The 16,582-nt window shown below is 40.1% G+C and overlaps 1 protein-coding gene across 3 annotated transcripts in view; it reads right to left on the bottom strand.

The window, feature by feature from the left end:
- Positions 1-16,582, bottom strand: part of SMPD3 (sphingomyelin phosphodiesterase 3) — a 119,209-nt gene that overhangs the window by 12,855 nt on the left and 89,772 nt on the right. For all 3 annotated transcript variants that reach the window (XM_054840524.1, XM_054840525.1, XM_054840526.1), the window contains exons 3-4: positions 9,102-9,177; positions 2,002-2,157 (exon numbers count right to left, since the gene is read on the bottom strand). In XM_054840524.1, coding sequence (XP_054696499.1) covers positions 2,002-2,157; positions 9,102-9,177 — 232 coding nt within the window. The remainder of the gene's footprint in view (positions 1-2,001; positions 2,158-9,101; positions 9,178-16,582) is intronic.

Below are 16,582 nucleotides of genomic sequence, written 5' to 3'. Positions count from 1 at the left end.
TTTTAAAGGGGGAGGGGGATGTAAATAAGCAGCAGAGATAGCAAAAATAAAACGGATTTTTATAAGCTACTTTTCAGTCCTCTTCAGTAGTAGTCTCAATGTGTACAATTATTATTTGCAAAAGCAAATAGTTGTTTTTACTTTTGCTTTCACAAGACAGGTCACAACAGCATTAACTGTACTCTGTGCTTCTTGTGCAAGATCTTGGTTGGAGTGCCAAGACTTCTCAGGTAGGCAGCTCTGCCTCACAGCTTCACTCCCGTCTCTCTCCTCGTGCTGCAACAGCCCCACTCACTTCTGATTCATGATCTGACTGGGCAGTCTCCCCTTTGGTATGCAGCAGATTTGTTTATTTTGTTGATGGACATCTTTGTCTCCAGGCTGCTCCAGCCATCCAACAATATTGCAAGTGAAACAGCCAAACCACAGCAGATGTGTTAATTTGTATCCCCCTGCTTCTGTCTCCCTTCATCTGGCCTGCTGCAACTGCCACCTCAGCCTGTCTGTGTAACAGGTCTTCAGCTAGCCAAGCTGTTATTGACCACACTTCTTCCTTCCCTCCTTCCTTCCTTCCCTAAAAACTCACTACCACTGCTACTGTTAGACTTTATCCTGATACGTGTTTAACTACAATAATCTGTAGCCATTACCACTTACAGATTCTTCTACCTCTCAGAGCACTTGCCAGCACCTTCTCAGACCATTCTGAGTTTACTTTGGGTCACGTAGCTGTGACTGATTTATTTTTTTGTACATATGAGCTAGAAGTGAACAACAGAAGGGCTGTGTTTTGGGTTGATGGTCTTTTCTACCCAATTAAATGTTTCTTTTGAGATCACACAATGCTTGCTTTTTGTTTCTTAAAATTATTTTTGGTACAGTTGTTACTCTCAGCCTCAGCTACCTAGGCTGCTTAGGAAGACTACAGAATTCACACCAGATGCTGTTCTCAAATTCACCCGTTAATCCACAAACTCTGGTCCGAATTGCTGCCTCCCGCTTTGCTGCAGCCTGAGCTTGCGTGTATGCTGCACATCTCCTTGGTAACACACAGCACAGATGAAATCCCTATGATGAACCCCCCCCCCCCCGTCCTGTACCTGCCTTGTGCTCTTTATCTCAGTGCTTCACTTTTGGGCCGGTCACGCAATAGGCCTTTTAGCCATCGGCTTTGCGGGATGGTGGCCGCTGGGCACTGCTGATGCATTTGCCAGCTCCAAAGCAGCAGAGTCAATTGCCATCATATAAAGCCAGCAAGGAGCTCTGCTGGACGCCTGAGCTGTACCAACGGGGAGGCAGAGAGGACACAAAATGCTCTGCTCTCGGTATTGGCAATTTAACTGTTAACAGAGCATAATATTTATGTTTGGAAAAGGCTACCCTCTCTGTAAACTCACCACCCATTAATTACTGTTTTGCAGAGTTCTTTTTCTAGTACCCCCAGCATCCACAAGCATAGAGAAAAAAAAATAAAATTTATTTAAAAAAAAAAAAACTCACAGAAGTACACGGCATCACTTAATTTTTTCCAAGAGTGATTCAGCATTTTTTAGTTCTCTCTCTGCAGCATTAATCTCCTGTGTCTGTGTATACGCACTATCAAATTATTAACTGCATGAATTTACTACTTTTTCTCTATAAAAATCCCATAACATACATGTCTTTCATTAGTAACTAAATTTCTAGGACAACAGGTGTCTACCTAATTCAAGTAAAGTAAAACCACTGGTTCTGTCCTCGTTGCTACCACAAGTCACAAATTATTGCCCTTTGTGCCTTAAAAAACATCATGCTTAATAACTCAGCAGAGCTCGTAAGTGTGAGCTACTATCTTCTTGGCTCACCTCAAGGCTACTACTTCTTTGAGAAGTACCTGTAGCAATTAAGTCTTTCCTTGCAAACCTCAGTGACAATTGGTATACTGCTATAACCCACAAGAATCGAGAACTTTCCTATTCCTCTTTGGAACAGGTAGACACAACAGGAAGAAGCTTGTCTCACCAGAGGAGCAGTTATCAAAGTTGAGATCTCCACAGATTACATCAAATGCCACCAGCTCCTCTGGATTGGCTGTACTGGAGGAGGAGGTAGATTTTCTGAATTCAGACAGCCAATCTTGAAGCATATCCAGTTGCTCACATCGAACAGTAGTATCTCCTGTAGCAAACAAACAAACAAACCAACCAAGAAATAAGACCTCCTTTTAGCAGGTTACTCAGCTACATATTAGTTGCTAAGCTATTGTAGACATCTTGAAAAAAAAAATGGTGTGGGATAATAGTATACTTGGTACATAGTGCTTAGCCCATTATGCAGTTCATTAGGAACCACACTTTTTGATGATTTAACTATCTCCTTCTGGAATCAGTCATACTAGGCACGTCTGAAGAAATAAGGCATCTGTGTTGCAGCCAACTAGCCAAAATGATGGTCTTTCTAGTCACAGGAGGAGGATGATCTGATGCACTACTTTTATAATCAGGAGTTCAGAGTTAAAATCCTACTTGAGACAAAACTGGGGTAAACCACTTGTTCTTGCTTTGCTTTCTAATTTTTAGAAATGTAAAATTTAATTTGCAAGTGTTAATAGGAAATATATACCAATAGTAAATTCAACTTACTCATACTGTAGTAATCCATCCAAGGAAGGGTTCTGTTTGTGTTCAAGTAAGAATGTCTGTACTGGAAGTATTTTTTAATATTTTATAAGTATGTGTAGGTACAGGTTTAGGTAGGCAGTGCTTCAGAAATGAAGAATCAAATCCTTTTTACCAGTTGCAGGGAAGTTGCACCAGGCTACAAGTGCTGAGGATGTGCCCCCATTTTATCAGAGTGATATGAAAGGGTTGAGATGGATTGATTGCCAAATACTTGTTTGTGAAACCATCCGATGCACAAAACAGCTCTTTAATTATAGCAACTAACCACACTATTTCAAGCACATCAGGTGACATAAAGTCTAAGAAAAAATTAATTACTGGCTCTCTTAAAATGATTACAGCAAAAGCTTGATGTGGGGAAGGGAGCAGGAAGAGACACATTCTAGACATAGTTGTTTACCATATTGCCTTTCCTTTTCACTGTACCTATAGTTAACAGTTATAATTCTGCTTGTTTCAGACTTGAAATGATATGTCAAGTCAGACCAACATTACTTTTCTTCAAAATAAAAGATTCGTTTTCAAATGCTACAATTGGAAGGAAAAGCAGCAAACCCAGAATGACTTATTCTGACTACAGTTTAATTTTAACCTAATTTACTACTTTGTGCTAGCTACTAAAAAGGTGTAAAACACAATTAGAACCATCAGTTATCTATGTCCAAAGCTGCTTTCAGTGGCCACTATGGAGACAGTGAATATTTAGGTCTACATCCTCACAGTGTATTAATTGCTCATCTCAACTGCAGCCGTCACCAGCACTCTTTATAGACTTTTAAGATGTGAACTCCACAGCACACCGTCACTGCGTTAACATACAGACAAACTTCAGGCATTAGGACTTCACTTTCCTACCACTATTAACCTGTGAAGGGTTTGATTTTTATGAACATTTCAGGGTGGGGGAAGGTGTTAAAACAACATTTAAATACAAACTGAATCAGAAATGTTCAGCTGAGCATGATTTGATACAATCCTAAATAATTAAAAGAAATACTGAAAAGAACAGGACCAGGCAAAGAGAGCGCTTTAAGAAGGTTCTGACACTGACTCATCTCTTCAGATTGGTAATTCCAACAGCAAATAATCCAATTTTTTTTCTTCCACTCATGTATTATTCCCAACAAATCTTTACCAGTTGGGCTGTAATATAAAAGCAAGCACAAGTGTTTCCTGGATCTACTCCCTAACCTGCAGTTTCTAGCTGCTGGTACCTCAAGTTCACATAGTGTTCTAATCACACAGCTTGACACAAATCCAGACCAATGTATTCTTGGGAAAACCCCTTGCTACAGCAGCACAAACAAGCCCTACAGTTAAGATGTAGCTAGACAAAAGCACAAGAAATAGGTCATGTGGAATAAACACAGCCTGGAGCAGGTGACACTAATGACAAAAGGTGTGCATGACTAACATATACATTCTGCTTAATTAAAGATACAGATGAAATTACAGATTCACAGAAAGCAGGAGCTTGACAGGGATGGCTGGAGATCACCTAGTCCAACCCCTCTGCTCAGCAGGGTCACCTACAACAGGTTGCTCAGGACTGTGACCAGTCAGGCTTTGAATATCTCCATGGTTGGTAACCTGTTCCAGGGCTCAGTCACCCTTGCAATAAAAAATGTTTTGCTTTGTTTAAATGGCCTTTCTTGCATTTCAGTTTGTGCCCATTGCCTCTCGTCCTGTCACTGGGCACAACTGAGGAGACTCTGCCTCCATCTTCCTTACATCCTCCCGTCAGGTCCCTACACACTTTGGGGAGATCCTTCCTGAGCCTTCTTCGGAAGCTGAACAGTCCCAGCTTTCTCAGTCTCGGTGAAGCTTACTCAAATTCATGGACTGTTCTCCTTTTGCAGCATCTGAATCTTTCTATCCTATCTCATCTCCTTAGAGATGAAGTACTTTCTTCTGGCACACCTTTGTTTCCTCATAACTTTTAAGCATGGTGCTTGTTGACAAGAATGCAGTAACTTGTCTTGCTCCACACCAAGTCCCGATTATATAAATTGCTTAACTAAAAGACAGGCTTTTACATCCCCGAACTGTCAAGTTGGGTTTTTTTACATTTGCTGTGAATTATCCATCCAGCACGGCTTCACTAGGATGAGTGATAAATAATGCGGCCATTATGGGCATAGAACTTGGGCAGCAACCTGTCACGGACCAGTGTGAAAAGTAGCAAAGCCACTTAACTGAGACACACAAAGGTAAAATTCTCCAAAACAGAAAACTCTTGAAAAAAACAAAAGATACACAGGCAAAAACATTTTAGGAGGATATGGTGAAAGGAGTCTGGTAACGTGCATTGCTATTACTAAAAATCATTAACTACATAGTGACATAAGGAGACCTCAGTAAGAATGCTGAGCCTTTGTAGCAGCACTGTACTCCAGATAACCTCAGGGCTCTACAGAAAAACAGCAGCCTTGGAACTCTAGAAACAGACGACTTTCATTTCTTTTTAGAAAAAGTGTAGAACTTGGCATAGTCTAGCATCACTGATTATCCCCACTAGAGGTCATAGCAGTAATTGCACATCAGTACACTATGTGGAGTGTGTGCAATGAAGTGAGCTACGTTTCTCTGACAAAAGATGGGATCCTTGAATATAACTGTTTTCTGAGATTAATATTAAACTAATGGTATCCAACTTATGGAAGCTACACAGAGGTACTGCATGTATCTGTATGCAGAAGAGAAACTCACTCTTAGCAGCTCCCAGTGATCAATAGCTGTGGAGATGAAGATAACTGAACTAATCAGACACCTAAGTAGAGAAGCCAAACCTAAATCCAGAACAATCAGTGGAGCAGACATTTCAGAAACTGCTGTTGAAATGAAATAGCATCAGTAAATACTAACAGAGGAGAACTAGGTAGTAACTCCTAACATTATAACATTCAACTACTACTTTCAGCCTTCAGCTCCAATTAAATGTTCAGATAGAATCACTGATCTGATTGGCTGCCACCAGTGATTAACCAGAGAATACAGATTCGTGCTAATTGCTCTACACTCTTTTCCTCAGTAACTGGCCTGGAAAAATGCAAATAATTGTGTTGTGACTGGTTCCTGCCGTCAGCATTTCTGAATTCTTTGCAAGTTCCCTTCGGCTTCAAGTTTTGTGGAAAGATGAAAGGGTTGGGTGGGAAACCTCAGCCAGCATAAATACTTCACCTTTGTTCATTATAGGATAATCATAGTTGCCCTTTCCATTCACTCTGGAAATGCTTAACTGAAATCCTGGCTTTAGTTAGAACTGCAGGCAGGTACTATACACTGAGGATGGCTGTTTTGTCCTACTCTGAAAGACATTAGAAGGAGCACTATGGTGGCTGCACAAAGCAGCTGACAGGCCCAGCCAGAGGAAATTAAAAGATCCAGTGGAGGTTTTTAAAACCAGAGTTCTCAGCACAGATGAGCGCTATGGGATACATTGGCAGGGAACCTGGGGAAGATATGCAAAAAAAGCTTGTGAAGTGTAGGATGTAAAGCCTAGTCAAAAGGAAAAATTGTTTCCAAGGCTTCAGTTTAGCCATGAGCCAGGCTGTCACACTTGACTGTATGACAGATTAGGCAGACTGCTATACTTGTACCATACTTACTCCAGGATAGGCTGAGAAAACAAAATAAAACCAAACCACCCAAAAAATCCAAAACAACAAAAAAAATCCTTTTATCCTGTTGGGTTACTTCTCAGCTAGGTCAGGTCCCCAGTCAAGTGCAACACAGCCTACAACAGCTGTGTTAGCACAACTGAGAGGAGGGGCAAGGGCCAGCTGTCACGGCATGGATACGCCAGCTTTGCTATTTCAGAACCATGGGGAATCGCTGCCTAAGGACGCTTAGCACTGAAGGTACTCCTCAGTGCACAGTCACAATCAAACACTGAGGGATCTCTCAGTCCTGAGCTGAGTTCCGCTTGAGCTGTGTGTAGGCTTGTGGAACCTGAAACCAGTACTAAAGAAGCCCGAGTTGGCAGTACCTGTACCGCTAACAACTAGATTCACACTGAATGCAAAACGGTGACATGAACGAGGTTATGAGAGAGCATCCAGCATACTACATCATCTGGGTCTGGCCTGGAATAGCTTGAGGCTTACTCTGTTTAATGGCTTGGTGGGGTGTCTGAAAGGCATGTCTCCAAGGGACTTGGGAGGTGGGTGGATTCTAGGCAGCCAAACTGTCCAGAACATTAATCACTGACTAATTGAAAGACATAAAAGAACCATGTAAACTTAACTGCCCCTTGGAAAATAATTACATTCGATTCTCATTAAAGGATCCCTTCATTTGTCACTGAAATGCAGCTATTTCCACAGTGGAAATGAAAGACTGCTTCACGCACCATTCAGTAATAGGTAGAGCTACATTTAATTCTAAAATTTTATTGAAAAAGGCAAATGTCAGGTCTGAAAAAATAGTAACTGCTCAGAACAGAGTTGAGCCAGCACATCTCTTGAGAAAAGCATTAGTAGTTCATCACTGACCATAGCAGTTGGATCCTTTCATTTTATACTCATGTAAGTACTGAAACTGTCAAGTGTAAGTTTATATATCCTAGAAAAGAAGCCAAATTGCACTCAGCTATGTGTGACAAGATGATTTAAATGGCTAACCTTTTAAACAGCACTTGTTTTTATAGATACCACATCTTTACATCGTCGAACTGGTTTTTGGACAATTTTTTAAATGTGTGAAATGTTATGAATCAGATGATACAAATCAGCACAGCTCTGCCAAACTTATGAACTCGAGTTTTCCATTTCATTACATAAACTAATATGATATATCAAAGGACAATTAAACTCTTAAATCACTGACTACTCTATTTGAATGTAGCTTGAACCAGATAAAAATACGAAGCAAGAACATAAGTGGGAAAATGAAGGGTTGTGTTTTACCCTTGGAGAAGCTTTAGGCTGACTTTGAAAATAGAACATTACTTCCCCATTCTTCTTCCCTCCTCCCTCTCCCTCTTTAATATTTCAGGGAATTAGCAATGTGGTTATCAAAGACTAATAGAGAATACATAACTAGGTAGTAGAAAGGAACAGGACTAAAAATGGAGGTTTATAACCTAAACTAGAACAGCAACAAATCTCAGCTCCACAACAGCAATCTCACAGTACATTACCATAACTCCAGAGTTAAAAATAGAAAACCAGGGAAGGATGTTACACTGTTAAAATGTAGCTGAAAAATTCATGACTCTTCTTTAGAACTATCCAGTCTCTCTAATGTACTTCAGGGACTGGCAGTTTTGTTCCCAAGTCTGTCTCTGCAGCTGAAGCACTGACAAAAAATGAACGCTAGCTGCCTGACTGGGTTAACGTAGACGTGCTGTAGCACGTAGGTTCAAAGTTCTACCATTTATAATACATCACTGTCTTGCCTCAGTCTGCAGCCTACATGCTGTCTTCAAGCAGTCTAGGAGGGCTATGTCGTGCTCTCCAGCTCTCAGGAGCACAAGAATCGCAGTTGCATTAAGGATATCCACCCCCTCTGGCTAAATTAAATTCTGATCTTACGCAAAGTAAAGGTTTGTAGATTTGGCTTTTATTACTACATCTACTCTAAGTATAGAGCTGATGGTTTTGATGCAAAATATGGCAGAGATACATGGAAAACTTTCCATAGACATCTCCAAGAATTTCAAGTATTTGTCAATTTTAATTGATGAGTGTTCAGGCAAACAGCTAAAATGGAGAAGTATCTTGATTTCAAAGTGTGTGCATCAAAACACTGAAAATGGAATAAAACAACCTGAAGTTACTAACTTTTCTTCCCCTCGCCTTCTGGACTTGGGCTGTAAAATGGAGATAAGGCCACCCATCTACCTCAGTCTTGTTCTGATTAATGTTAATATTAGAAGGACAGCTGAGTGTTGAGATACTATCATAAAAAAGGTCATAAAATGGTTGAGTAGGAATTTTCAGTGAGTGTATTAACTTGCTAGCCATTTATGTATGAAATTTGCAGGTCAACAACACAGAGAATTTGGCCTTATTCCAGCCACTGATTTCCAATAGAAAAAACTGAACTTGTATCTTCTGATAATCCCCTAGTTATGTACAAAGAAATTTTAGTTTATATGCTGATACTCAATATGGGTTGTTAAATGCTGTTGACTAATGATGATAGTAACATATTTGCTGAAACAGCAGTATTTGTTTAAGAGGGAGCAAAGAGAAGAAAAGCTCTCAAGGGCTATTTTTTGTTTGTGTCCTATAGTACTTAATTACTCTGAGACTAAAAATGTGAAGGTTTGGGGATGTATTTATCTACCCTTCTTTCTTCACTATTTCACTGCTATTTGCAATGCACACTGACTGCACTTTGTCAGAAATACTGGAGGAGCAATGCTTGCTACTCTGGCACAAGACCACCACCACAGGCCTAGAAACAGTAACAAAGATACACAAATCAGGACAGTACCTGCAATAGCTTGCAAGTGAGTGCAGGAAATGTATCCCACAATTCTTTGGTCCTGAGGTGTACTTCCCACTTGCACCTGGAAGGGAAGGAAGAAATAAAAAGGGGATTAATGGAAAGGCTCACGCGACTGCACTTCCAGTCCCAGCTGTGCAGCCATTGTACACGGTATTGGCCTTTTTCACCACTTTCCATCTAGCTCCATTTTGAAGACAAACACACACAAAAACCCACCAGAGACACACTGGGGCTTACTGGGGTCCCACCTGCTGCTGGCACAGGGACTGTTTCCTGATCACCATACTTCAATGTTTCAATTTTCATCTGCGACACATGCCAAAATTTGTCTTTCTCCTGCTCTTCACAGTCCCATTGGTTCTCTGTCTCAGCTGCGTTGCCCTCCTGTTGCATCCCAGCTCTTGTTCACATGCAAGATTCAGCCTCTCCCCTGAAGTGCTATATAATAATACCAGTATTATCTGCAGTCTAAATTCTTGGTATCTGTGTAAGACTAGAATGCCGAAGGAAAAAATGCCGAGGGAGTCTGGGGAAAATGAGGAAACGGGAAATAAATACTGGTTTGACCATGTGTTCTCCATTCCATAGCAAGTTTTGGATTTTGATGGATTTTTTACATTCTTCTGCAAAGGTGTTGGGGACTTTTGCTACGTCTCAGCAAACTGTTTACATTCTTCAGCTCAGCCCCCCGTATCTGTCAACCGGATGAACACAGAACGTGCACCCCTGCTCTTACACACACAAGAGGCAGGGCTTCCAGGGAAGCTGGAATGTAGCGTAATTCCTCGTCTATATCATATGCTTCGATCTTTTAAAAATATATTTGCTGGTGGACACACGAGCAAATTAGAATCAAGTACTGGTTTGGGTTTTCAACTCTATTGAAGGTTTTGGCAGTTCAGGACTTACACGGCTGCAAATCAAAATTCCCAATGATTTGAGGATCAAGATTTGGACTGAGGCAAGAAACTAGTTTGAGTGTATGGTTTTCCTGTTGACAGTTAAGGTGGCAACACTGCATGGACTACTAAAGAAAATGCCCACAGAGGAAAGCTGTACTCAGGGCTCAGAAAAACCCACAGATGACTCTCCTTCACAAGGCTTGGCTCAAATTTCATCTGACACCTCTAAATAACAAGCAGAGCTCCATTTCATACAGACACAATTTTGTCACCTTGGTTGGTTTTCTTGTTTTTCAGCTATCCAAGAACCATCTGATTCATTTTATAACTGGAAAATCCGCTTTGCAGTAAGTGAATTTAGAAGTCATTTGTACTCAACAATGCCTTGTTAACTTTCAGGTTTTGCTCCAGCTAGAAGAGTATGTAATAAACAACTTGTATTATTCTGTCCTCACTCTGCTCGGTCCTCTTTTAGACAGTTTTCCAAATAGATATTGATGGTGTTCTTATTGCTGTTCCCAGTTAACCTACCTCAGGGAGGGCGAAGGCAGAGGAAGACAAGAAGAATACATGCAATCACTGGTGGACCTGCCCCTAAGCCAGAGGATTCTTCTAAACTCACAAGACTGTAGCAGAGTCTCAAAGGATATTCCGGTCTGCTGGATGGCTAGTAGTGACTACTGCAGAAGCCTGGCCATGCAGACCTCTTTCTTTCTCCCTCAGGCTGCCTTCGTCTGAATATATCACAGTGTCACAGGTGAATTAAAAGGAGTGCTCTCTGATTTTTTATGCAACATAAGCCATTCCAATAGAAAAGTGGGAAACCATTAGTTTATATCCTCTATTATCTAGGGCATGCAGGTGTATGAATTATATTTTCCAAACTTAATAACTCAAAATCAGATTTTCACTTCAACACTGAGATCTATATATAGTAAAGTCTTTACTAGTTTACAAATTTGCAGTGTCTCCTGCTGCAGAGAAGAGGCGTGCATGTTGTACGTCTTCCAATGCCGTCTACTGTAACCACACCGAAAAGAAAATACTGCACGTCAGGTTTTCTGCCTTCTAGCAAGAATGTGCTGCTTACAATCCTCTTATTGACTAAAGCAGATGGAATAATTTTCAGTGTCTCTATCCAAAAAGCATAAAAGATTTAAGTCTAAAAGCTGAACATCCAAACATAAATTATAGTCAGTTGAGAAAAAGAAGTCAACTCAAATTGGCTTTAGAACTTCCTGTGCAGCCTTAATGGAGTGCCTGACAAGGCTTCGTACTCATCAACCAATTTATGCATAGGATCACACTCATTTCCATTAATCATAAATAAATATGTATTGTACAGTGTCCCTGTGTGCACAGATCTATGCTGAAATGGACTTGGGATCTTTTGCTCCCAGAAGAGTGACAAGAAACAGCCAAGAAGAAAGACTGCTGCTACACACAGTAGGGGAGCACAACAAGCACCCCCCGGGGCGGCCACCTCAGGGGGACAGTGCCCCAGGGCTCTGCACTTGCTAGGAACAAGGGCTGCTTTACACACCTCCCTGAGGGGAAAAGGAAAGGGGCTTTCATAAACGCTCTGCTAATTAAAAAAAGAAAAGCACCAAAGCAAGAGCTGAAGACATTAACATAATTAGAATTTCCTTGGAAAGTGCCAGCATGGAAGTACATCCAAAGCAGCTTGTCTCCCAGATTTCACATTTCCTCCAACTTTTTTGACTTTTGGGGGCGGTTTTTTTGAGTGGCAGTAGTGATGTAAACTGCCAAGCAGAGTCATTTTGAGTATAATCATAATGGGGGCAAATATTTGTGACAACTACTAGGAGAGAAAATAAATATCCTTGGAGCCTCCTAGTCAATTCCCAGCTTCACTAGAAGCACTAGGATATTAAATATGGTCTGAAATAAAATAGTAAGGAAAATCAGGTTATTCAGTCTAATTTGGTATTTCAGAGATGGACAAGGACTATGGGATGTGCAGACAGGAAAACTACTGGACCTCTGGAATATTACAAGCCCTATAATTCTGCATAAAAACATTCCTTTGTGTGGCCAAATACTGCAGCTACTTTTAGACTGTTCCATTTTCAAGGGTATATTAGATTGTGGTGTCTTGGCCTGAGCAGCTACGTGGCAGTCCTGCAGGAGGACAACGCTGAGCGTTCATTTCAGCCTGTAACGTGGGTCGTGGCAGAAAGGTTCCACTGCTACCAGCACTTCACAAATACCATTTTTGCTGCTTAATACAGAAGAAACTTCTAAATTCACATTTACAAAGAAAATATATGTAAGCAAATAAGCCAGAGTGGATCCTTCACCATAAGCCTCACTTAAGTTCAACTGTTCTGCATTAGTAGCTCTGTATCAACAATACATTCATTGAATTACCCTTCTGCAGGGAACTACTTCAGATAGTGCTTTCTAAAAATCATTGTATAGTCTTGGGTGTGTCATGGACCACTCTTCTATGTCTGTGGGAATTTATAAGAAGGTAATATCTAAATATATTTGTAAGTTCCCAGTGTTTTAAAATAGGTTAATTTTTACAAGAGGAAAAAGTTGTATGTGATACCCTGTTAAACTCTGATGTAACCTAGAGGTAAAATTAAAACTGAGAGAACACATTCATGGTTTAAAATAAAGTGTCTCAATTATATAATTTTCACAGAAAAAATTACTGTTTTTCAATATTATGCTGAAATATGCAAAATATAATCCAATTCTCAGTACATTTGCAAACGTTAAGTAATCAACCTAGTGAAACATTTGGAAGCCAGGAGTGGATTCTGATCCCTGTGACACCACTGAACATTACATTTGGTTAGCTCTTGAGGGGGGGCATAAAAAGCTCATTACAGATGAGAAGGAGGCTTTTTTTCTGTAAAGGGAAAAGCCTTCTGAGGTTGTGTTCGGAATTCAAAATGCCAGTTTCTACTGCTATGTATTTACATTTGTCCCTGCCTGTAAATGAAATAAATAAGTGCAAAACTGACAGCTCTGAATTTTTATTTTCTGTCAGAGTACTGACTCTGTCAGTACTTGACTTCAAATGCTTTTTATTAAAAAATTTCCTCTCTGTGCCATAGCACATTAGTACAGTCTGTTGGAGACTGTGCTGTACTATGCAAAATTGTGTGTATTCCTATAATTGTGTGTCAAAAGCTTATCCTATATGGACTAATGAGTAGTATGTCCTCCAGTTAGACTGGTATCAGGTAACAAATAGTGGTCATGAAAGAAATCAATCCAACAAGGCTATGGCAGAAAGATCCTTGTTGACAAGAAGAAAAAAAAGGAACGAGTAGCAACAGTTGAAACTTCAGAGCTAGAGTGAAGGTGGTAACTTTAAATTCAATCACAGTACTTACTATCATGGGAATTTTCTGAGCTAACTGGAAAACCTTGCACATCTCATGTTTACCATACTCCAGTATAATAAGTATACAAAGCTGCAAACATGACAGATATCTTGCCTGTAACAGTTTATATTTACACACATCCGTCCCAGCAGTGCAAAACAGTTCTATTACACCTGGATGTCAAGAAAAGCATCAACAGGTACTTAAACAAAAAACAGGGAAATGCTACTTAAATACCAAATACCAGGGGTATTTCAATGCCAGCTTAAAAACCAGCTTCAAACATGTCATTGCTGTGTTAATAAATCATCAGCTACTTGGAAGGAAATGTTCTTTAATGCTTAAAAATTTGGGCTGCGCCATCCGTGAGAAATCTCACTCAACTAAAGAATCAAACTAGATTCCCAAACCCTGACCAATAACATGTGGCCAAAACCAAAACGTTTGTTATGAAGAGAACTTAACCATTAGTGACATTTTCTAGAAGCTTCACATTGCCAGGAGGTAGCCATTCAAAAAAATCCTAAATAAAGTAGTTTCTTAAATGTGCACCCACCAATAGAAAGGGTGTATATATACAGACAAGTTCCAAGCACGTGCCATCGCCTCTTCCTTCATGGGAAGCAAACCCAGGTGTGCAAACCAGAAGAGAGCTAAAATTTTGGCGTACTGGAAAAAGAGCTCCACAGAGTTTATCACCCCACAGTCTACATGCGGCCAATAAACCCCAAGCTGGGAAAGGTAAATAATCTGCATCCAACGTTAAGAATCCTTTAGGGAGATGGGATGCTACACAGAATAGCTCCAGTTTCAGCCATGATAGTTTAAGGACATCTTGGACTGTAAATGAGCAAACCCATTCATTTCATCAGCTTAGTTGCCCATGAAGGTGTTAATTTTGCCATTGGAATAAATGTGAACTGTAGTAGTGATTCCTGTGTTACTCTTTTGAAGAGGGTATGTCTCCAAAGCGTATAGCTCTACGGCAAACAAATTTACGGTCATGACAAGAACCAAGCTAATGATATTCGTACTGTGAAGAAAAACTAGCCAGGCTGAAAAGCACACCTGTGGAAAAAACCTCTCTCTCCTTAAAAACAAAAGCATGAACACTGCATTTGTAAAGAACATCATCTAAGCAGGCGCCTAGAGTTAGTGTTTGTTGTAGAAATAAAACATTCCAGCCAGAAAATAAGAGCAGGGCACAGAAACAGACTTTACAGTAGATGTGACAGAAATATTCATCTTACCATATGTAGCCAATATTGTTTAAGTTCAAGGGAAGTTGCATTAAAAATACAGGAGCATGAGATTCAACTGAATTACTGCATATAAAGCAACTGCGTCTGCACAAGTAGCGCTATCTCCACATACACTGGTGGTTCAGACCTCCCGGGTTTGATGCTCTGAGACGTGCTGGTGGCAGTGCGCTGTTTGTACCACCCTATTTCAGCTACTGTGGGAATATCACTACCGATATCCTATGGATACCAGGCAAACAATGCAGTGAAGGAAAAGAAAGGAATGAAAAATATGGTTTCTCTTTCTTTTCAGTACTTTTCTGTAATCTCCCAAATTGTATCGACCCCTCCTGGATGCTTTCTTTCCTCCATTTCAGCAATTTTCCAAGGCAAACAGGAGAGTTGGCACCAAGAAACTAACTGGACTAGCCAGTCAAACCGTGTGCCCAAGTCCTCATTCCTGGTACTGTTAAGAAAAGATGCCAAGGAAAACTTGCACATTCATAATTCAAACATCCCTGTCCCACAGAGATTACTTAGATTAGCGGTAACTTCCAAGAAAGATGCATTTTATTCCTGTACTTTGTGTTCTTTCTAGTAGTTTTTTTGGTTAGTTTAGACATAGTGTAAAAAGATCTTATTTTTAGTACTTTGACAGCCCTGTCTTTTGCCTTCAGGGATATGTAGCAGCTTCTAAAGAAGATGCATTAGTTAAATGACTGATTTATTATTATAAATATATTATTTAAGCATATTAAATTAAAATGGTATAGAGGTCAGCTCAAAATTCTGTTTGGTGCTTTGCAATTCTTCCTAGCCACATTTGCTCTTGATTATTGCAGAATCCTATTTCTCCCCACCTACCATGTGACGACAATTACTGTTCATGAACTCAGAAAATTAGTTATTTGGCAAAGCTTCATTAAGCTTATATGTGAGGGAAAGTGGCTGCAAATTGGTGCCACGAATGAAGGACTCTTCCTGTTCTGAAGAGGATAAAACCCTCAACTCACATTCTCTCAAGCCTGTATTTTGTCCTGCACAACAGTTTTAATTTGTCCCCATCAATGAAGGGGAAAAAAACCCCATGATTAATAACATTAATTATATCAAAGTGAAGGAACATGGTACAGTGCCATGGTAGGGTCTTTTTTTTCTTTTTTAAAAAAAGTCTCAGGCAGTTTATTGGACTCTATCCAATTCCTGCATTGACATTTTACAGCAGAAACTGAACACGGGGAAAATGTTTAGGTTACCCTCCTGACTTAAATGGCACAGCTTTAGAGTTATCTAAACAAATTCGTGAACAGCTCTAGACGTTTCTTTTATACATCTTGAGAGAACTGTAGATACTGGACAACTGATGAAGGACAAGAAATTCTAACCACTGAAATGATCTTTTACTGGAGTCAGAAAACAGCCATTCCCTTTTTCTGTGTAATCCTCAGGTAGAAAAGCTTCCCCTGGATACGTTGTGCAACTGCGTAGCAGAAGTTGCCCCTTCATTCCCAGCCACAACACACGCAAGTCGGCATTGGATAGTAAAGACAGCTTAAATTACCCAAGCAAAATATATCTGCATCAGTAATATCACAAAGGAGAACCACAAAGGTTAATTCAGGGAACCCTCATTTTCTCCTACCAAGCAGGCACCTCGAGAGTAGCAAAGAGTAAAAACTGTGCTTCCAAGCAGTTCTGCAATCAAAGCTACTGCTCCTTATACCATCTGTTACACCATATCAGCTCTTTTGAAAACAAGCTCAGCTTTGCACATAAAGCAAAGGTTGCTAGGTGTCCTTTAAGCAATGAATAATAACATGTTCTCTGCACAATTACTGTACTTCCTGAGAACAGCAGTGATTTTCAGAGAATTTGAAAAGTAAATCTCTTAATAAGCTTAGGAATTAATATTAATTAAACACAAGTTCTTTCAGAAATTTAGCAAAAACCACAAGACATTT

Source organism: Grus americana, chromosome 13 (assembly GCF_028858705.1).
Source record: "Grus americana isolate bGruAme1 chromosome 13, bGruAme1.mat, whole genome shotgun sequence".
NCBI classification, from domain to species: Eukaryota; Metazoa; Chordata; class Aves; order Gruiformes; family Gruidae; genus Grus; species Grus americana.
Note: the sequence above shows the minus strand (reverse complement) of the source record. Positions and strands in the feature narration are given on the sequence as shown.